Source organism: Danio aesculapii, unplaced genomic scaffold (assembly GCF_903798145.1).
Source record: "Danio aesculapii unplaced genomic scaffold, fDanAes4.1, whole genome shotgun sequence".
In the NCBI taxonomy this organism is placed as follows: Eukaryota; Metazoa; Chordata; class Actinopteri; order Cypriniformes; family Danionidae; genus Danio; species Danio aesculapii.
Genome location: NW_026613808.1, coordinates 10,410 through 34,541, shown reverse-complemented (window position 1 = coordinate 34,541; position 24,132 = coordinate 10,410). Strand labels below are relative to the sequence as shown.

Here is a 24,132-nt window from a genome sequence, read left to right as displayed (position 1 = left end):
ACCCCTCTAAACCAGGCAGGTCGACCAGCTGAAAGCAGCAGGTTAGGCTGGTTTAAGCTGTTTTTTCACCAGGGATCTCCCATCATTCTACATATTTAACATTTTAATAGATATTCTGTTCGATACTGATAAACAAAAACAGATCAGAAAGATGTCTCTATTTGAACAGAACACACTCAGAGATGACAGATAAAGATCATCATATGATGACAGATGAATTATAATCATGATTATAAAAGATAAATAAAGATCATCAGTATGACAACAGATGAATAATGATCATCAATATGATAGATAAATAATGAGCATCAGTGTAATAACAGATGAATAATGATTGAAACATGAATAATAATCAGGAATTATGATTATGACTGATAAATAAATATGATCAGAGTGTGTTCCTCCTCCGGCTCTGGGCGGTGTGTGCTGTGGGTCTCCGCGGTCTCCCTCCGCCCACCGCGGGCTCTGGAGCTCCGCAGCCGCCGGAGTCGCTCTTCATTCGGCTGCTATGAACCTCCAGGACTACGAGGAGCGAACCGCGTTCCTGGGCGCCTGGGGCCCGTTTCAGAAGACCGTCTTTAGCCTGCTGTGTCTGAGCATCATCCCGAACGGATTCACCGGTTTATCCATCGTGTTCCTGGGCGACACCCCGGCCCATCACTGCCGGATCCCCGCGGCGCTGAACCTGACGGCAGGCTGGAGGAACGCGTCTGTGCCCCGACTAGAACCGCACGGAGACCCGCGGGCCAGCAGGTGCTCCAGACTCCGACTAGACCTAGTGAAAAACTACTCAGACGGGGGTCTGCTGCCCGGGCTAGACGTCAATGTGTCGGAGATCCCCCGGGAGGAGTGCGCGGACGGCTGGATCTATGATAAAGAGATTTACAGCTCCACTGTTGTGTCGGAGGTGCGTTTCTGCTTTTATTCACTCTGCTTTACTCGATATAGCGGAGATTTACTCCTGCAGTACTGTCTCTGCGTTGGAGCAATGGCATTAGGGGGAATGGCGCTGTGTTGACTACAATAGCATTAAACCATGCAGGGTTTCTGTCTGCAAAGTTTAGTAAAAACAGGCTAACCATATGGCGATGTTACTATAATGTTTAATGAAACCGAGTTGAAGAGTGCCATTGATTGAATAATTGAGCAGTTTCACTCCATGTGTGTAAACGCAGCTTTACAGGCTGTCTAATAATTCATTTAAACAATAAGACAGTCATCAAACTCACATTCAAAGTAAACCAGCATGTACAAGCATCAGCTACTCAAATAAGAATGTTTATGTTATATTTATATATATTTCCAGCATTAAAACATTAGTTTGAGTGTTTTTAAAACGACTCTTATTAATGAAGACAGCTTTGTTCAGTCATGTGGAAATTACTATGAGGATGTTAAACATGAATGTTCTTTAAACAAGACAGATGGTTAAGATGTTGAAGGAACATTGTTATCTATTATTATGAAAGCACATTGAGAACACGTCAGTGTTTGTTTAACTGTTCACCGGTGTGTGAGTTGTGTACCGCACAATGTTTTATGCTTTAAAAAGGCTTCATCCACAGAATATAACATGTTTGTGCATTAACAGAGATTATTGAGAGTGTTAATGATTCCCTCTACAAACGGATGTAATAATTTGATCGTGTGCATTGTGTGTGTGCCGACAGTGGGATTTGGTGTGTTCGGATGCCTGGAAAGCTCCGCTGACCTCCTCAATCTTCTTCTGTGGTGTTTTGACTGGTTCTGTTATCTCCGGTCCAGTGTCAGACAGGTGAGGATCAGCAAATCTCATTCTACGTGTGTGTGTGTGTGTGTGTGTTGCCATTATTTGCTGTGTGTTTCTCTGCTCTGCACATTCTCTGTGTGTTTATTATTTAACAGTTGAACAGGTTTAGACATTCAGACACACAGCAGAGACTCTGGAGTCATGAACACTGAATTAAACACAGCTATAGAGACTCCATCAGGAATAAACTCATTGCTCTGCCTGTTTTCTGCTGTTGTGAGTTGTTCCTCCTCTGGCTGTGAGTGATAATCGAGAGAAAGAAGATCCAACTTACAGGCAAAACTGAAAACACACACAGCAGCTCCTCTAATGCGACTTGACACTGAGTTATAGAGCCCGAACTGAGATTAAATAAACTTCACCACAGCATTAAACACAAACCAAGGCGAAACCTTTGCCACAGCAGCAGCAGCACATTGCAAAATGATTTATGGGCCTCCAGTTCTGATCCCACGTGTGACCTTGTGTTTTTCCTTATCGCTCCTCCATTATATATTGTGTCTTCAGAAGATTTGAGCAGAGGTAGACTCTGAACACAAGTGGTCTGGCTAAATGTGAAATAACATCTCCGTTTAGCACGTTTGGTGAGCCACGCTGACTGAGATGAGATTAAACATCTAGAGGCCTGTTTACAGCTGGCCACTCAGATCACACACACACACACACACACACACACACACACACACACACACACACACACACACACACACACACACACACACGCACGCACACACACACAGACGCACACGCACACACACATACACACGCACACACACACACACACACACACACACACACACACACACACACACACACACACACTCACACTCACACTCACAAACGCACACACACACAGACACACGCACACACACACACACACACACACACACACACACACACACTCACACACGCACACACACACAGACACACGCACACGCACACGCACACACACACACACACACACACACACACACACACACACACACACACACTCACACTCGCCACGTGATTAAGAAGCTTGACCAAGGAGAGTGGGTGCGTATCATATTTAACCAAGCCTTTACTACGGCGATCATAGAGCTGTGGTGGTCTGCCTGTTGCTGATGGTTGTGGATCGGCTTTTGGAAGACTGTGACATTTTATGTTTGCAAGAGGCATTTTTAGCTAAGAAGATTTGGATAAACTGAACTCATTCATGTAAATGGTGCTGGTGAATCCACAGACGACCGGGGTTGGGGATGAGTAAAGGCAGGATATCCAGCGGTGTGGCCACACCATAGAGAAGCAGCTAGAGTCACTCGTACAGCTGGTTAAACTGCATGCTGATTGGTGCATCGCAATACTGATTAAGTGTCAAGATAAGACATTTTTTTTGCTTTAAATGCGTCTACATCTGACGAATGTCATCAAAACCAAGATAAGTATTTAACAGGTTAGCATTTATTAGCTCTTTTAATAAAAGCGATGCAGTATCTAGTATTTCTGTTATTAGAGATATGAATGCTGATATTTCTGACAGAAATCCAAACTGGACTATTGCAACTCTCTACTAGCCGGGCTTCCAGCTAACTCTATCAAACCTCTTCAGCTGCTTCAGAACGCAGCAGCAACAGTGGTCTTTGATGAACCCAAAAGAGCACATGTCACTCCGCTACTCACCCGTTTGCACTGGCTGCCAGTTGAAAACCAAGATACAAGTATGCTATTAGTTTCATTTGTAAAAATGAGCAATCATTAATGGCTGACGCTAAATGCCTAAAGTTATTAAATCATAATCCCACTGATTTGGACTATCAGTACCTGCTGGGTATCTCCTCATTGTGGTAGTTTACTTGATTGCTTCCATAATGAATTGGATACTGCTGAGAATATTCCAGCTATTGAGCCAGCTGTAAGTTTCTCATGTGAGGTTGATCAAGCTATAAGCAAATTGCCTCCAAACAAAACCTGCCTTCATCTCCGCCGAAGATCTTGAATATGGATGTAAGAGGATAGCTCCCTTATTAGCCTTGTGTTTTACTGGCTTTTTGATTCATGGTGTCCTGCCCCATTCAATGTTGTCTGTCTTCTGGGTACCACAACTCCAGGACTGTAGGTAGGCTTATAGCTCTAGCTAGTGTTCTGTCTAAAGTGTTGGAATAAATCTTGTTGGATAAGATGAGTATGTTGATGATTTCTACAGATAATCAGTTTGGATTTAAGATTAACCACAGCACTGATCTCTGCATCTATGCTTTAAAAGAAATAATACATAAGCATAAAAATGGAAATTCTGAAGCTTTTAATAGAGTTAACCATGTTCAGTTATTTTTACAAAGAGGGGGGTCTGGATGTATTGTGAGAATCCTGGCTTATTGGGATGCTCAGCAGAGGTTAGGAGTTAAACAGGGTAATAAAGCCTCTGCCCCTTTTGTGGTTGGTAATGGTGTGAGACAAGGAGGAATTTGACATGTACGTGGATGATGTATCTAAATGTTTTTAATGTTTGTAAAACCAAGTGTGTAACAGGTCATTTTTTAGTTGATCGTATTGTGTATGCAGATGGCCCTGTGCTATTTAGTCCTGGTAGTGCTGGACTTCAGCAGCTTTTAGATGTCTGCTCTGAGTAGAATATCTTACATAATGCTGATAAGAGTGCAGTTATGATCTGCAGAACTAAAGAGGACAAAGGTATACATTTGACAGTATTAAGCTGTCTAATAAGAGTCTTACTGTATGAGTAAAGTAAAATGTCTTGGTCATTTTATTACTGATCACTTGACTGATGATGATGATGATGATGATATAGTAGTATGATGTATATTCAGGCAAACATACTTTTATGCAAATTTAGCTTCTGTGATATGATAACACCTCATTACTCCTTAATAGAATCTAATAGTTTTTATTGTGTTCACTAAATGCTAAGTTTTCTGTACTTTATAGAGTCGATAGAACTGTTTGGGCTTTCAGCATGTCAGAAACATTGTAATGGGAAAGATAGTGTTAAACAAAAACATAATACACATATATGTATTTTTCATAATTTACTCTTATTTATCTTTTTAAAATAAACTTTTTTGCTGTTTTTTAGGTTTGGCAGGAAAATCGTGCTGTTCGTGACGATGGCGATTCAGACGCTGTTCACCGTCATTCAAGTCTTCTCTCCATCTTGGCAGATTTTTTGTTTCCTGTTTTTCATTGTTGGAATGGGTCAAATTTCTAACTATGTGGCAGCGTTTGTGTTAGGTAAAGGCCTGTTGGAATTTTAAGTGGACATTTTACATTAGCATTCAATTATCACAACTCATCTTCATATTACTGTATGCATTATTACAGTACAGATGCATGTTGTTTTCTCAGAATGTACAGAAATGAATGTCAGCATTTAACCCTGTTTCCAGGAATGGAGATCCTGAGCTCGTCTGTTCGTGACGTGTACTCCACTCTGGGTGTGTGTCTGTTCTTCTCCATCGGCTACATGATTCTCCCGCTGGCTGCTTTCTTCCTGCGGGACTGGAGATCTCTGATGCTGGCCCTCACCATCCCCGGGTTCTTCTACATCCCACTGTGGTGGTAAAATAAGCACTGCAGAAACATCCACAGAGCACGTTTGCAGAAAAGTAAATTTGAATAAGACAAGTTATGTCTACAATATAACCTCACAACCACTGTCCTGCTCAGATCTGTTAGTGCTTAAAGCGTTGACCACCAGCCTCATCCCTAATGCTGAAGAAATGTGCTCAATTTTGGAAAACAAATTAAAACATTTTTTACGAAATCTGCAAGATTACTGTTCATCCAGAAGGTCTATTCAGCCAAAACCCCTGGCTTTTTTAAAGTATTGCTAAAGAAGTAAGAAAAACAAATGTATATTATCTTATAGACTTTAAGCACAAGTAAACATTAATGACTGAATATGTAGATTTAATCACAGAAGCTCAAGTGCAAGGTACAGCCCTCCCTGTGTGTGTAGCGCCGCAGAGCTCTGACAGGCAGATGCTGTTGTTTATTTTGCTCTGGCAAACCTCCGGAGCTGCCTGGAGATCACAGACATGGACCTTTATAAAGATGCTACAGACCACATTGATGAGTACACAGAGACTGTAAGTGACCATATCAGCTGGTGTACAGTGATCTATTAAAGAGGGTTTACTCCCTAAGACTTGAAGCAAACTCTCTGACAAACAACATGCATAGCATGTGACGTGGTATCCTGTAAAACTACAGAAACAGTACAGACATGGAGGTTAAGGATACTGCACTTCCTGATAGCCTTAACAGTTTTTATGCCAGGTTTGGTCATAACAAAGCAGACATCCCTAACAAAGCCCCTGTGATCCTGAGGACTTTATTCTGCAGGTCCGGATAATGTCATAGCCATAGTCCTGAGCGTGTGTGCAGAACAATCAGCAGGTGTGTACACTGATATTTTTAATCAGTCATGGACACAAACAGTGCCCCCAAAGGCACCACATACAATGACTCCAGAGCAGTGGCATTTAAACCAGTTGTCATGAAATGTCTAGAGAAACCCGTTCTTGCTTACATCAGCACTGTGATCCCTGACATTGTTGAACCCCTACAGTTCTTCTATTGTTCCGAAAAATCAATGGATGATGCTGTGGTCCTGGTAAACCTGGACAGCAGCACAACATATGCAAGGATGCTTTTCCTGGACTACAGCTCTGCTTTTAATACCATTCGCACACAAAAGCTGACTGTGAAACTGCATGACCTTGGTATGCGAACCGCCACTTGTCATTGGATTCTGGACTTCCTCAGCGATAGACCACAGGTGGTAAGGATGGGAGGAAAAGTTTCGGCAGAGCTTATGGTCAGTACAGATTCACCACAGAGCTGCTGTCTCAGCCCAAACTCTTTGCTCTCTATACATATGACTGTGTTTCATCCCAGGATGACACTATCGTCATCAAATACGCTGACGGCACCATGATCCCGGGTCTCGTTAGAGATCAGGACAAAGAAAGCTGTAGAGATGTAGTCAGAGATATCATTGTCTATGGAGAAAGCAATGACCTTATCCTTAATGAAGATTAAACCAGGGAGATTATCAAAGACAGGAAGACCCCCCTCCCCCTCCTCCCCCTCAAAGGGACAGAGGTGGAGAGATGCTGTTCACAGTGTCAGACTGTCATGATCACCTCTGCAATACGTGTTCACAGGCTGCACTTATTAGTTTTACATAAGAATTCCTCTGTAATGACAGGGTGGGTACATATGGCAATTAAAGTTCTTGACTTGTCTTGACTTGACTCAAGTGTAGAGAAGCTGTGATCCACATGCAGCTTTACGAATATGAAAGGTATAGTAATTAGCAGGGTTTTCCTGGAGCTGAAGAACAGGTCTATCAGGATGATGCTGTGGATTCTGAGATACACAGACACTGACCCCAGAACTGCTCATCTGGCCAGACTCTCCCAGTCCACAAGATACTGCAGAAACACTGGAGATGTGGAGATGTCTGTCTGGCCTACAGTAGTGGAGCTCCTCTGCATCTTCTCTGGTCTCCAACAAAACACAAAACACAGGTGTAAAGTAGGAGAGAAGGGTTGAGTTAAAGGCAGAGACAGGAGATGTGATATAGCAGGGATTTATCGGAGTCTCTGGAGACGTGTGTGTGTGTGTGTGTGTGTGTGTGTGTGTGTGTGTGTGTGTGTGCATGTATGTGTGTGTGTGTGTGTGAATTTTCCAGGTGTTGTTAGGGTTGGGGTGAAGGACGATAAGGCAAGGACCTAACTGAGATAACCAAGGACATTACTGATGCAATACAAAAACAAAAAAACAACTCAGACAACCCTGCGGGGGAAAACAACAACAACCTCACAAACAGGTTAGACTTGACTGAAATACAGACACACGCACAAAAGATGACAACAGGAAGCACAGGACAGAGCACACTGGGTATAGTCATAAATAGGGAAATGAATAAGCTGATAACAGGGCCGGTGAACATCACGAATAATAACAGGAGGACAGGGTGGGACTGGAGAATACCTGAGCCTGCTGGAGAACACAGACCCACTGCAAAGAGGAGAGAGAACGGAGATCACCTGAGACCGCAGGTTCACTGCAAGACAAAGACAAGAGAAACTTACATGACAAGACAAGAGCCATGCTGGGACTCTGCCTCCAAAACAAGAACACAGCTGTGTAAAGTGGCACAGCTGTGTTCACGCAGATCTACAGTCCCACTCAAGCCCTTGTGGATGTGTTCAGTGAGGTGAACTGAAGATGCAAGAGATCCTGAATGCAGAGATCCTCCTCGTGGACAGTCATCTTTCCAGATCACCTCAGAAGAACAAACTCTGAAGGCCTCCAGAAGCCAGAACACATGCTGCGAGGAATAAGATGCTGCAGTCTCCCTGATGCTCACACGACCTTCACCAGTAAAATAATGTCAGCATTACAACTTAATGAAACAATTTATTGATGTATTCATTTTCAATCTGCATAATACGTCAAAAGCTTTAGATACTTTGGACAACAAATTTCACATAAATAAACCTCTTTCCACGTGTTTACAGCTTTATTAAATGGCCATGTGCATGTGGGAAACTATTAAGATAAACAAGTGATATCTCTGAACTGAAATAATGGTGATTAGAGAAGTGCTGTGTTTCCTTCTGTATTTAGCTGCGAGATCTTCTGGGATTATAGAATCAGCGCTGTGTCCTCAATATCATGAACAGAGCCAGCTTCTTCCACATATCCTCTGTGCTGGTCTGGAGGACTGGAATTTAACGAAGAACTCTTGCAGAATCTTCATGTCCACCACAGAACTTGATGACAAATCTGCAGAAATGTTCAACCGTGTGAGGAGCAGCGGCAGCTTACTATGGTAGAAAATGTTGAGAAACACGATGAAGAAGTCTGGAAACATGAGGAAAGAGCAAAAGTAACACAGCTGGGTCTGCTGAGGGTCTTTGAGATGTTCCTCTGGTCATCTGTGATAATCTGCAGTGTTCAGTGATTCCAGCAGGAGCTCTGCTGGCTGTAATGCACATGTTGTGTAATTCTCTGAGACTGGACTTTGACAACAATGACTAACAGGAGGAGGATAATGAAGCATAGGGCAGATAAGAATCAGATCTGGAACAACTTGTAATGCTGATAAAGACAGGAGACAGGGTTAATGTACTGGTTTACTGTATTTAATTCTGTTCTTCTGCATGGATGTCAAGAGTGCTGCGATAATACTGAAACCTTTGATGAAACATCTATAAAACTTGGCAAATCCCTCAAATCTTTGCAGTTCCTTAATTGATGATCTGAAAATGGCTCTGACTGTGCTGCTGTTCACACTGAGTTCACCTGATATGTCCAAAACACTAATTTAGCATCCACTGAGGATCCAGAATGAACATTCTGCAACATTTATTTAAACGTCTTTTGAACGTTCATCATCAACATCCCCGAGGTGTCCTTACAGGGTTCAATAAAAGGTAACTGGTATAAAATATTATAGATATTTAATAAAGCAGTTATGAATTACATGAAGAAGCCTCATGTAATTAAATGGCTGATCAGACACAGCTGAAACGTAATACATTTTGCCTTAAAGGTGTAATGTAATGTGTATTTATATAGTGCACTTATTGTCTATGGCAAACAAACCAAAGCGCATTTTTGGACTAGACAAATAAGATGGATATAAACATATATATCTGACAGAGTGAATGCAGATGTTCATTGGAAGATGATTTTGCTTCCTTCACTGCAGTCAATCTGCACATTTATCACTGACGTCTGACTGCTGAACATGTGCTTGATCTCAGTTTTCTGCATCTGATAAATGCTGTCTTCAACAAAAACTGTTCACAGCTCACAACAGGCCAGTCTTTAAATCTTTATCAGTTACTATTGAAACAGTTCCTGAAATATCCTTCAGTTTATCTGCATCAGATGATCAGAATGAATACCAGTCAGTATAGTTGTTGTTGTGTTCAGGTTTATTCCTGAGTCTCCGCGCTGGCTGCTGTCTCAGGGCCGGGTCCAGGAGGCAGAAGCCATTATCAGAAAAGCAGCACAGATGAACAGAGTTACAGCTCCGGACGTCATCTTCCCCTTTATGGAGGTCAGTACACACCTGTCTGTGAATAAAACTGCCTGAACCAGCCCATAATGTAGGCTAGTTTCCTCCATCTCACATCAGCAGAACAGACACTGCTTGATAAAATTTATCAATGCTGAAAAACTGAAAACTGGAAGATAAGATACAGCAATCACAACACATTCAGCTATGACAGAGGAATGCTGGAAAATATGCAGGTCATGTTTTACTGTTAGAAGCAAATCTGCATTCACGGTTCATGTTTTTGTTCGCTTCTTTTTAAAACACAACGGCTCAACCTTGAGGAAACAGTACTCTGTACTCAGTACTCTGGTTTGACACATTTGGTTTGAGTTAATGCTAATAAACTACAACAAAACAAATGAAACATTATTTAAATATCATGTTATTAACACAAGTACAAGCATCCTAGTTTTGGTTTAGTGTTTGGTTTGGGATTAGTTGCATCATTTGCTGGTACTTTAGTCATTTAGTAAAGCCAAATCATCCCTTTTTGCGTTCAGGTTAAATTAAATTGATTTTATAAAGATTGAAAGCACATTTAATATCAAGTATTCAAAGACATTTAGTCAAATAAATGTCAAAATATAGAAAAACAAAGAACATTATTTCAGATGATGATATTTTGAACCACACTGTGATCCTTTCACAGAGACCTTTATGTCCATAAATGTAAATATGACAGATACATTTTAGACATTTTAGACACAGAAAACTTTGACATTTCAGTGACTCCTGAAGCTCATCTGACAATAGTCATTATTTTTTTACTCAACAACATGAAATTAAACAGGTCCCTGTAATGTTTAGAGAAAAGAGCTTTATTACACATTGATTGATTTGATGTTGGAAAGCCCTTCTTTGTCTTTGACTCTTGTAAGTGTACTTTGTAAATCCATTGGCTTTATATCATAAACCCAAAGATTGTCAGTGCTGTTGGAGTTTGTTATGACTGTCCAAATAGGGATTCTTCGTATTTTTGTAGCTGTGGCTCTCAGATTATCTTTTGCTTACACTAATGTGCAGTGTTTAATTTGAGACTTGTTTTTCTCGCTGTGAAATAAAGCATGTTTGTTGTTCCACGTGCGTCTGCAGTCTACAGAAGATGCTGGAGGCGTGCAGAGCTTCAGTGCGTGTGAGCTGCTCAAATCCTCTAACATCCGCTGTATGACCGGCCTGCTGTGCCTGATCTGGTGAGAAACACACACACACACACACACACACACACACACACACACGCACGCACACACACGCACGCACGCACGCACACACACACACACACACACACACACACACACACACACACACCTTCAGTGTATCAGTGCATGCAGATCACACACTGTTTTATTTCTCTTTAGCTGTTGTTTCTTATTTGTTTTATCAAAACTAGTATGACATCTAATATATGTTCTTATGCTAAAGTGCTTTTGTAGTATTTTAGTATTATTTTGATTAGGGATCTCAGTTTTCATCACATGAGAAACAAATACTGAATGTGAAAATACTTATATAAACACAGCGGGTATGTCAGTCTCTAAGATGTTGCTTAAAGGCTCCATGAAGTGCTTTAAAAATGCATTTCTTATTCGATGTTTGACATTATCTCAACTGAAACACGAAGAGAGGGCGGGGCATAGAGTAGCTCCTCCCCTTTCATCAAACCAGTCATTTAGTTTTACCACCGCTCTGCCAGAGAGAGTGGTTGAGCTCAAGTGCATTAAAGGTTTGAGATACTTTGGAGCATTTGATTAGCCAGAAGATTTGATGAGAAACTGAAGTATGAGCTGACGTCAGTAAAACTGTTGATGCATTTAGGCTGAAGAGACAAACTGCAAGCTTTCATATCTGTTTTATATCTACTGCGCATAAATTTTGTCACTATTTTGGTGCACACAAGATTATAGATAGAACTAACAATACTAATACTAACATCTAAAACACTTCATGGGTTTGTGAAAATGTGCAGAAGCTGATTTTGTGTGCTTAGTGAATCAGACGCAGTGTAATATTTGTAAATGAAGCTGAATGTTTGAATGTGGTGTGTGTTGTTGCTCCTCCAGGATGGCGGTCTCCATCGGGTACTGTGCTCTATCCCTGAACACCTCCAGTCTGCACGGGAACATCTACCTGAACTGCCTGTTGTCTGCGTTGGTGGAGGTGCCAGCGCTGCTGATGGCGTGGCTGATGCTCCGGCTGGCGCCCCGCCGACACTGCCTGGCCTCCACACTGGCACTGGGAGGACTGGTGCTGCTGCTCATACTGCTGATCCCAGAGCGTGAGCATCTGTGTATACCATCAGAGCAGCACTGTCAACACTCATCGTTGACACACACTTCAGTTAACGGTGTATTGTGTTGTGCTGTTTACCTGTAGATCAGAGTTCTGTTACCCTCTCTCTGGTGATGCTGGGAAAGTTTGGTCTGTCGGCAGCATTCTCCATCGTTTACCCTGTTACTGCAGAGCTTTACCCCACTGTGCTGAGGAACACCGCTCTAGGAGCCTGCTCAATGTCCTCCAGAGTCGGAGGCATTTCTGCTCCATACTTCAACTACTTAGGTCACTAAACTGATTTTTTTCTAAACTACCTTTGATTCAGTTTAATTGTTGAGTACTGCAGCTCCATAATGAGGAAAGAAGGTTACATTTATATCAGACTAGCCAAACTCAGATTACTCTTACAGCTTCATTAACAGCAGGAACGGATTGGCCATGTCTCTGCAGAACTACACACTGTATTCTGTTGAAGATTGCCGTTTTTAATCATGTCTTTGAATTTAGCAAAGATATTATCAGTGGCCAAATCTCTACATGCAAGTTTGCCCAGCTCCTGTCATCACTTAATTGTATTATCTAGCTTGAGAATAAATGAATATTTAACTAAAATAACTTTTGTATAAATAGCAGAAATCAGAGTAACTTGTTTCATTACTCATAGACTGTGTGTCACTAAGTGTTAAATAACTATGACTGGGTCTGACCGAGAAACTGAATACCTAAAACGTCTGAGGGATTGACCAATAAACAAAACACAAGCAAACCCCATCTCTTCAGTGCACTCAGTAGTGCTCCAGTTCACTCGCTTGCTTCATTCACTGCTTCAAGTGCACTACTATAGGGAATAGTGAATGAGGGTATAGGGTGATGTTGGAAACAGCTTATGTATCTGACCTCTGCCATCAACAAAGCATTTCTCTTCTCATTAAACCCAGAGAAGGTTGGGCTAGAAAATCCTAGATGTAGATCCTCCATTCTGTCAGCAACAGTCATTTTCAGCAGATTATATTGATCAGGGGTGTCTAAACTCAGTGCTGAAGACCTCAGCTTTAACTCCAGCTCATCACACCTGGGCCAGGTAATACAGCTCTGCCTGTCACATGAGAAGCTTCAGTTAGTCGGTTGGGGAAGCCAGAGCTGACCTCTGTGTTGCAGGTCTGAGTTTGGATGCCTCTGGCCTAAATCACTGATCTGCTGCAATGTTGATTATATATCTGTCTGATCATGCAGTTGAACATGTCAATCTCAGGTGGCCAGCGAGTGTGCATTTATTTAATCTCATGCCTGTAACTCTCAACAGCATTTGCTCTCTTGTTTGCAGGAAGCTTCCACAGATCTTTGCCATACATCCTCATCGGCGGTATAAATGTGCTTTCTGGTCTGCTCAGCTTTCTGCTTCCAGAGAGTCGGGGATCAGCTTTACCAGAGACTATAGGTCAAATGCAGACCGTAAAGGGGTAAGTCTGAGGAGAACAGCTCCCTCTGCTGCTTAGCATTAGTATTACATGGAGAACACACAACACTCCACGCTATTCACTTCTCCTTACACAAACACAGCTGATTTAATCTTCAGCTAAAATATAGAGATCTACAGTGTGTCAGACGGAGGAGATGCAGGTGTGTGTTTGGGAAACTGATGCTCTACATAATGCTGTCCATGTACTGACAATTAGCTTGTTTTAAAACCTTAAAGGTTTTTATAAAAATAGTGAGAAGTGCATTATGGTTTCATTTGGTCTGATTACAGCACATGCGATCCAGTTAATATAGTTTCATTGGTTTAATGTCTCTGATGTATTTGCACACTCTGCACTTAAGCTAAAGTTATTTGCTTTAATGGTAAATATGGTTTAAAGACAGGCCCATACAGTCAGAAGTTATGAACCCAGTACTTTTCATATGACAGTTTTTCAAGATCTGCTCTTTGCACTAATGTCCTCTCACACTCTGGACTCTGCTTTCTCTGGGTTAGCTCCAGTTCCAGGAAGAGGGATTAGTTATCTAGCCATTAAAACATGCCTTATTTTAAGCATCATGATGGTAGATTTTTCATCAATATTTATCACCATGCTCTCTCACCTGCTCTGGGTCAGGTTATATTGTAGTTATGTTCAGGATTAAAGATCATAGACTGAGGTTCCACCAATTAGCTGTGAGCATTAAAGTGACAATATAATTAGAGAAACCTACACTGCAAAAACTGCTTTTCTTACTGAGAGTTTCTGTCTTTTTTCCAATCCGACTATACTTCAACTAAGAAGCATTTTCTACACAAGTAAACAATATTGTCATGTTTTCAGAAATACTCAGAGTCAAACATTTAGTTTTTTTCTTAAGACATTTCTTACTCCACTGGCATCTTAATTTTGATTTTGTATTTCTGAAAACAAGACAACATCTTCTTATTTGAAGAATTTTGAGATGTTTGCTCTAGAAACAAGACAAAACTCAAAGTAAGAGTCAGCAGTTCTTGTAGTGTATGAACATGATTATGAAGTTAGTCCAACACACCAGCACCTGCTCCACACACGTCATTTATTTGTGACTCAGTGTCAGCGTCTTTATGGTCTTTATAAACTTCTGTAGGCTTCTGCATTTGAGCAGGTCTTGACTTTCGTGCACTTTAAGTGGTTTATAGCTAGAAACACCCGGCTGTAATCTGCCTGCCAGTGTCTGAAGCCTACATTACTTGCACTATAAAGATATTTTGGAATAAAACACAAGACATCAATCCTTCACACAAGATGAGAGATTATGAGAAACGCCCACTTTGGGACCTCATTTGATGGTTGTTATTTGACTGGACTTACACTTCTTTTACTTGTAAGTAATGCAGTTATTGATAGTTAATGCAATTTTAAAGTTTGACATATGATTTTATAGAGGGGTGTATTTACTTTTTAATACTATGAACATTTTTTTACAGGTTAAAAAAAGACAGTCCACTCAACATGACAAGTGAAGAGGTGCGTATCTGAACGCTTGTCACAGATTTCTGGAATTATGAAACGATGTAAACAAAACCCTTCACACCAATGCTGTTTTCAACTTTACACCATTAATGATCCTTTTGGTGTAATTGTAATAAAAGCACACATTTTAAAACCTTTGGAATTAACAGTGTTAACTGTTTTGTTTTGTGTACAATGTTTTATTGAATCATTTTTGGTTCTAAAGGTGAGGAAGGACACATACAGTATGTAATAAACCTTGGCTTTTGGTACAACTTTGTCTGTCTTTCTGCCCTCTCTCTCTTTCTCTCTCTCTCTCTCTCTCTCTCTCTCTCTCTCTCTCTCTCTCTCTCTCTCTCTCTCTCTCTCTCTCTCTCTCTTTCTCTCTCTCTCTCTCTCTCTCTCTCACTCTCTCTCTCTCTCACTCTCTCTCTTTCTCTCTCTCTCAAAACACAGCAAATTCCCTCCACTTTTTGAAGTGTTTGTGAAATTAAAAAATCATTTGAATATGTTCCTTGAGGTTTATTTATTGATTCATCTATTGTGTTAATATGTATTTGTATACAACCAAAAGTGCTTGTGAGCAATGCGAGCAGTCTGTCCTGTGCAACTGAACCTTTCTGTAGGGCTTTTACAATGTAGAATGCCTTAGCAGCTGAACACAGATGAAGTTTAATCAGTTGAAACTGCTTTAGTCCAGTTGTCAGATTTTAGTAAAGTTCAGTTCAGTCTAATGTAAATGGCACTGCTGAAAGCCCAAACACTGAAGAGCAAATCCACCAATGTGCAGAAACACAATCCCAAACCAAGCAGGCCAGCAGGACAGTGGAGGAGGACACTCCACCAGCTGATGAGAGTCGAGGAGAAAAAAGCTGTAGAGATACCAGACTCAGCAGATCCAGTTCTCCATTTGTACGTCCACTGGGGAGAAGCTGCAGGTCTGAGTACGTCACCAGCGGGTCTTCAGGCAAATGTGTGTGGCTCTGCTCTCTTTCAGGATCAGTCTCATGCTCTCCACTTCTTCATGACCACTTCATGGCCACTTCTTCATGACCACTGGCCTGGTCCAGGATTATGGAGACCGAAAGAGGAGGAGAAGCAGACTAACATAAGCGTAGATCAAATTATAATGTATTTTGGGAAGGGTTCCTGGCTCCGGTAGCCCAAATTAATGCAGCCTAAGAATCCTGTAGAGGATTTGGATTTCTAAAGTTTTGCGTTAGTGTTGTATGTGTATGCTAATGTAGAGAGATGTGTCTAGTTAGTCTAGTTTTACACTGACAAAGTGTCTGCTTCCCGAACTGTGTTAGGAAGGCTGTTCCAGAGTTTATCTGCAGATATGAGAAAGATCTAACACGTAAAGCACCTCCATGGAGTTGGACCCCCACCCAACACAAAACATTGTCTAAATAGTCTCATTAGTTTGTGCTTCGTTTATGCAGGTTTAAGCCGATGAAAGATCTGTTTGTGCTGTTTCTGTTATTCAAATATCCAGCCATCCAACACTGTCCAAAATCCAAATTCACCCTTACTAATGAGGTAAAGGAAATATCTTTTACATCATTGCATAATATTTAATCTATCAAAAACCTCTTAAAGAATCAAATGGATCAGATTTTGATGCAGATTGCTCCTTTTGTCAGAATAATGTTGAAACTCTTCCTCACGTATTGTGCTCATGCAAATAAGTTTCCCAATTTTGGCAAGATGTTAATTTATTTATCTCAAATATTATTTTACAGATTTTTTTCTGTGAATCTAAAATGTATTATTCATTTATTGGGGTTTTTATTACAAATTTTAATGTCTGCTTTATAGCAAATCTTACTCTGTTTTTTATGTAGATTTTATATTCATAATAGTAAATTTCCGAATTGCAAACCCATTTTAGCATTTATACTAGATTACTTCAACAGAGCAAAGACTTTTTCACAGTATTTCAGATATTTTTTTTCTTCTGGAGAAACTCTGGTCTTGTATCATTTCGGCTAGAATAAAGGCAGTTTTTAAGCAGCTGGTGATGTTGTTGCCCATAATTAAATGTGTAATATTTTAATAGGCTAACAGAAACAGCACAAACAGAACTTTTACCGACACACACCAGCACAAACAAAGCACAAACCAGCAAGACTGCTGAATGGCCTACAAATATTATTTTAATATCTCAAAAAACAAAACAGCACAAATGAATATTTTTCCAGCACAAACGAGACTATTTTGCTGAGCTTTTGTGTTGGGTACCTCAACCTAAAGGTGACTTTGATATAATGATCAGTAATCCAGAATTTATTGAGCGTAGTGGATGTGAGGAGCCGTAATACACCTGGAGTTTGGTAACATTTTTAAGATAAAAAATGCAGTTTTACAGGTGCTTGAAGTCTAGCCTTCAAATGACAGGTTACTGTCAAAAATCACCCCCAAATTTTTGACAAGATGACTGAACTGCAAGGGTTAGACAGAGTTCTGGGTTTTTAAAGGAGAAGTTTTTTTGTCCAGTCAGCAAGAGCTCAGTTTTATCTGAATTTAGTTATACAAATACTAATCATCAAGTTTTTAATAAAATACAATCTGTTCATTTTGTGAATTTGTACAAATGATCAGGTTAAGAGATGAAATAGAGCTGTGTATCATCAGCCTAACAGTGGAAAATAACTCCAGATTTACTGATATCCCCTAGCTGTAGCATATATAATGTCAAAAAGGATCAAGAACTGAGCCTTGTGGTTCCCTACAGTTACTTTAGATCGGTAGGATGGCTCTTCATTAACTGATACACATGAATAATGTTCTGATTGGTAAGACCTATTGAAAGAAACCCCTCAGTGCAGAGGCAGAAGTGAAACTCCATCCATTATAAAACTGAAGTGAAAATCTCAAGCACTGCATTTGTTGTACTGAGCGGAAATGGAAAGTTCCTCAAATCTCATGTGACTCAAAGTTTCTGTAAGTTACAGCTCTCAAATTAGCCCCTCGAGGAGGAAAAGACCATATTCCTCATTTCATTGTCCTAGACACTGAGTGTGTTCTTAAAGCTGTGTTCTGGTGTCTCTCTGACAGAAGAGTGTCTGCACAGCATGTTTGCTCAGGGTCTGCTCCTCTGTGTTCTGCTGAGAGCGTTCAGCGCTCAGGCTAAAGTGGTCACGAGCTTTAATGAGTGTAGTGGGTTTTTCTATGACAACAAAGAACCAACTGGGATGAATCAGAATGCCAAGAAAATCTGTCAGAAGGTAGACTATGGAGGCTCTTATTATGCTACGCTGTACTTTGTTCCTCACAGGATCCCTCTCTACAGCGCATACACACTGAACCGCGACTGCAGAACCAGCGGTGGAAGGACAAACGTCTGGCACATTGAGCCTCAGGTAATTGACTGACACACACAGACACACACACGCACGCACGCACGCACAAAACTTTCATTAGCTGATGAAGCTCTTCAGTTTTCTTAATTCAGTTATTGGTCTTCAGATTTTGTCATTGCAAGTATTGTACACGTTAATATCCTCTACAAGACAGTCGTCAGAAAGAATAGATTTTGTTTCCTAGATTAAAAACAAAACAAAAAACATAGTAAAACATCAGTACCGACACCAGTACCGGCTAACACTCCGTTTCTTCTGTAGATTTCACAGCCTGGATCTCATACTGATCACATGGTTCCTGAGAGTCCTTTGAATATGAACACTTATAAAGAGAACCAGGCCATCAGCAAAGACTACAGTGATACCGGCTATGACCGCGGACACCTAAACCCCAACAGCTTCCAATGTGATGAAGGCCGTACGGCGACGTTCACTCTGACCAACGCTGCGCCGATGGATGCCTGCTTCAACAGAATACACTGGAAGAGTTGGGAGAGCACGCTGAGAAGCTTTTTATTAAACAAGCTCATCAGTGATGGCTCTTCTGCGAAAGCCTACATTGTCACAGGTACAGTACCCAGTGCAAACATCCGAATACCGCAGCGGGAAGTGTCTGAGGAACCTGAAAGGGTGACGGTGCCCTCTCACATCTGGACGGCTGTCTGCTACAAACACGAGACAGACGACAGAAAGTCTTTTTCCTTCGGCTATCTGGGAAAAAACCTTCCAGCAGGAGGCATCAGCCTGATGAGTGTCTCGAACCTGAACCTTCGGCTCAGTGAACTCTACGGTGAACTCTCAGACACTTGTCAATCAATCAACATTTTTGCTGATGATTGTTTTGGTGACAGTAATAAATTATACATGGTTAAGGGTGTGTTTCAGAAATTAATCAATCAGGCAGAAAATCAAGTAGTGGAGATGAGCTCCAGCATGCAGATCATGTATAATGCACTGAAGCGGACCGTCAGCGATGACAGCACATACTCAAAGAGAGTCAAAGTGAAGGAGATGACCATAAGACTAGCCTTCGACAGTTTGATCTCGTACCTCACTGTGACAGAAGAACTGAAGACTCTCTCTGGAAGTGTTTGTCTGATAACTGCTGTGTCTCGTCTTAACCCTTTTATGAGGAGGCTGATACAGAGAGATGTGGGGTCAGATACTGTCGAATGTCTGCTGGTGTCAGAGAAGCAGGACACTGCAGCTGATGGGTCGTTCTGCATCAGTCGGTACGAGTCTGAAGGCTATTGTTCGTGTCACACTGGAATCAAACCCTAGCCCTGCTGCTCCTCTCCCTGTCTGTACCAGGACAAACTGCAGGAGTACAGGTGTTACTCTGGCCCACAGCTGATCAGGTGTTCACCACAGTATTCACTCATCACGGCTGATGGACAGCAGTGCATACATGACCACCCGTGTGCCACATATGGTAATGACTACTATTGGTGCAAGACCAGCGCTGGACACACAGGTCGCTGCAGCCCTCCGCTGACGAGGAGCAGAGCTGACAGCGGAATATACTGATGCAGAAACACACACCTGAGCTCAACATGGAGAACACCAGCCATGCTGCTGCCAAGAGCATCAGACCAGCACTGAATGAGGCTACTGTGGTGCTACACTGATTAGAACACCTCTGCGAGTACTGTTGCACAAGATGTAGTTACTAGTTAGTTTAATATTGCTAGTTTAGTCTCAAGTGGGACTTCAAGCTCCTCCTCTAGCTCCTACTAATATGTAAACTCATTGTAGCATAAAAAACATTGCTATAGACATTATAAAGAATTTACTTCATGACTGTATACTAAAAACTTATTGTAGCTTAACCCACGCTACACTGGTTTGGAGTGATAGTTACGTAAATTTACTATAACTACTTATTTTTGATGTAAAATAAACAAGTAAATTGCACTGGCAATACTCATCTATCGACTGTAACTTTTACTCATTGCGTCCATTTAAAAAACCCAAGTGAACATTGCTGATATTTCTTTGTGTTTCTTACTCATCTTTTCTTTGTTATATTCTATGTAATTATTAAGTAATATTTAATATGAATGTACTAGTTAATATTAATTGAATTAATTGAAGTAAATATTTTTTATTATTCTATTAAATCGTAATTAAACATTTTCCAAAACAAATATCTGCAGCTTAAGCGACGCTTATACATATGATATATAAAAAAATTATCTACCTTACTATGTCAGCAACCCTAACACATTTCTAGTAAACTCAACAATGTTCTTAAAATTAAGTAAACACACTAGAATTTTCATAGTAAGGATTACTATTTGCTTTTACAGTGTGCAAATGAGGAGTGCCAATCAACCAGCCTGAGCAGAGCTTTAAGTTTTAGGTGGACTGATTACTGGCACTATAAAGACACCTCACTCACACAGACTCTTTACTGAATCTTGCTTTTCCCTGTGAAGCATTAGTAAGCTGTATTCCTGTTTATCCAGCCATGTTTTGATCCTTGTCTTGTTCACCATTATTTTTGTTGTTGTGCCTCCTGTCCTGTTTCTATTAAAAGTTTTGTTAACGTTTGTTTCTCTGTTTTATTTGTTTTTAAAATTGAGATATGTTTGTTTGTTCTGATGATGAATTATTTATTGAATTTCCAGAATAGTTTTTTTGTTTTGTTTGGCTTCGGCCATTTCAGGTCAGTACAGCTGATGTCTTCAAAAGTTGAGTGAACAAGAAAAGACCAAAGGAAATACAGATTATGTTTTTTTGTTCACTCGACTTCAGGCATTGCAGTTCTGCAGACAAAAAATGTTGAGTTGGCACAACTTAAAAAATTCTCTTACAGAGTAGTTCACCTTTTCAGAAAACCAATAATCTCATGTTAACCCAACTAAACGTTTTTTTGTATTACTGACAAATAATTTTAGGTCAGTGCAGCTGATGTTTTCTAAAGTTGGGTGAACAAGAAAAAACTAAATGAAATAAGGATTCTGTTTTATTTTGTTGTACTGGCTTAAATTTTTACAGTGTTTTTTTTGTTTGTTTTGTTAGTTAAACGAACCTGTAACTTTACGAAGCATATTATTCCATGTCTAGCGATGTTCTTCGATCCTTGTCGTGCTTTATGTAATCTATTCCTAGATTTGTTCCTTGTTTATCTTACCTTTCTCCGGTGTGGACCATTTGCCTGTTTATTGATGACGACTTCTGGATGATCTGTATTACAGTTTACAGTACTTTGTTGATTTTGTTTTTTTGAGTTTTTAAAATGTAGTTTAATTATATATTATTATAAAATATGTTATTTAAACTACTTTTTCATTACTAATGTTGCATTTGATATGTTGTTTTTTAAATTAACTTTATTGTGTGTTTTTTAAGAGGAACTTTTTTATTTGAGTGCTTGACCTGGCAGCATTTTTTTATTTTATTTATACAAATATATTCTTATATCTATTACTGATACCAATGATATTACAACTAATAATAATAATAATAATAATAATAATGTGTTTTTATTCATATTATACAAGTCTATGACAATAATATGCAGTCCATTTTAATAGTAGCATCTGGCATAGGTGGTCTGAAATGTCTATTGCTTCTGATTGATTTTTCAAGTCTTAGTGCTTAAGGGTTGAAGATTCATCCTTAAACCACATTTCTGCATCGAGCTCCACCTCAACACATAATTATCACTTGTTTAATATGATGTATAGAATTGTGGATTCCATACACTATGTTGTTGATAACACCTCAAGATGAATCTTTGCCAATTATGTTTGTCATTGATTCTCATGAATCAGTTCTCAAGAGAGGAGTGGATGATCAACATAACCACTAAACTGATTGTAAGGGACCCCACTAAATCAGCTATACTTCTCAAAAACGGTAACCCCATAAAAATAGTTTTTATCAGTAATAAGTTTTTTTTTTGTTCAACACCTTTTCTACATAATATAGAGATTAAAATGCAGAAAAAATGAAAACAAAATATTAAAAAACAAGCAATATATAAAGGATTTAAACTGACCTAAAAGCACATTCAACTGAGAACAAACGTGATTGATGCAAAAACATGAGCACTAATGAGTCATTTGCATCTAGTCTATGTTTACATGGGCCAACGCAGTTGCGCAGTAGGTAGTGCTGTTGCCTCACAGCAAGAAGGTTGCTGGTTCGAGCCTTGGCTGGGTCAGTTGGTGTTTCTCTGTGGAGTTTGCATGTTCCCACTGCGTTCGTGTGGGTTTTCTCCAGGTGCTCCGGTTTCGCCCACAGTCCAAAGACATGCAGTACAGGTGAATTGGGTAAGCTAAGTTGTGTGAGTGAGTGTGTGTATGTTTCCCAGAGATGGGTTGCAGCTGGAAGGGCATCTGCTGCATTAAACATGTGCTGGATAAGTTGGTGGTTCATTCCGCTGTGGCAACCCCTGATTGATTAAGGGACTAAGCCGAAAGAAAATAAATGTTTACAAAGGCTGTTAAATATTGTGATATTGATACTGTTTTATGGTGTAGTCTAGATAGGATACAGCTGCAGATACGCCATTAATTTAGCATCATTTATGTAACTGTAAAACAATAATTCATATTTTTACAGTACTGTGATGGTTGGGTTTAGGGTTTGGGTAGACATTAATAAAATACAATAAATGGGAAATTTAATGAATAATATAAATAATTCTTGTTAACTTCTGTCCACAACTGTATCTGATCTAGCAACAGCCCTGTTTTATGACCAAAACAAGACATATTTATTCACAAAGAGTTAATTCGGATGTCAGACCAATGTTGAAACAAAACGATACACGAACAAAGCATCTTAAACTGATATTAAAGCATTTCAAAGTAGTTGTATCAGCGTAGATTCGAACCAACAATCCCCACATGGTAGTCAGGAACCCTAACCACTCCACTCTTTCACTTGAGGGTTCAATCTCACAAAGTGGGGTTTAATACCTCAATTTGCTCAACTGTTCTTTGCTGAAGCTGTTCCAGTGCAATACATAAAAAAATGACCACTAGACATCACTGTAGAGTGACTAAGTTATTATGTTTTTCTCTTCTTTTTAATTCTTTTATAACACATTTTATCTGCTTTTCTGCTTATTTATTTTATTTTTATTTTTTTACCATTTTCATTATTTGTTTTTATTTCTCTTATACTTGTTTCTTTTATTCCTGTTTAAGTAAAGCACTTTGAGTTGCCACTGTGTATGAAATATGCTATATAAATAAACTCGCTTTGCTTTGTCTAGAGTGGGGTTTCAAAAAGTCCCAAAGCTTCAAAACATTTGCTTCAACTATTTCAGTGTTTTATGAAGCCTCGCTTTGTCCACCACTACCTGAGGTTGCAATTGCATGAATTAAACAACAAGAGAATTGACACACAATTAGGACTCTGAGACGATTGTAAGGGACCCCACTAAATCAGCTATACTCCTCAAAGACGGTAACTTCATAAAAATATTGTTTATCAGTAATAACTGTTTTTTGTTCAACAATTTTCTACACAATATACAGATTAAAATGCTGAAAAAATGAAAACAAAATATTAAAAAACAACAGAGATATAAGTTATTTAAACTGACCTATGGCACATTCAACTGAGAACAAACGTGATTGGTGCAAAAACACGAATACTAATGAGTCATTTGCCTCTGGTCTATTCTCTAATAAAACACAATTTTGAAGGACTTTATAAACTAAA

At 39.9% G+C, this 24,132-nt stretch overlaps 2 protein-coding genes across 2 annotated transcripts; both read left to right on the top strand.

The window, feature by feature from the left end:
* Window positions 1–408: 408 nt before the first annotated feature.
* Window positions 409–15,251, top strand: slc22a21 (solute carrier family 22 member 21). The gene is made up of 10 exons (XM_056452710.1): window positions 409–907; window positions 1,671–1,774; window positions 4,863–5,017; window positions 5,173–5,344; window positions 9,740–9,866; window positions 10,959–11,056; window positions 11,924–12,138; window positions 12,237–12,419; window positions 13,459–13,594; window positions 15,064–15,251. Exons 1-10 carry the CDS (start codon window positions 509–511, stop codon window positions 15,113–15,115), a joined length of 1,641 nt encoding a protein of 546 aa, XP_056308685.1. The 5' UTR covers window positions 409–508; the 3' UTR covers window positions 15,116–15,251.
* Window positions 15,252–17,700: 2,449 nt separating this feature from the next.
* Window positions 17,701–20,994, top strand: LOC130220421 (uncharacterized). The gene is made up of 2 exons (XM_056452711.1): window positions 17,701–18,450; window positions 18,712–20,994. The coding sequence occupies exons 1-2, from the start codon at window positions 18,163–18,165 to the stop codon at window positions 19,729–19,731; spliced, it is 1,308 nt and encodes a 435-aa protein (XP_056308686.1). The 5' UTR covers window positions 17,701–18,162; the 3' UTR covers window positions 19,732–20,994.
* Window positions 20,995–24,132: the final 3,138 nt, after the last annotated feature.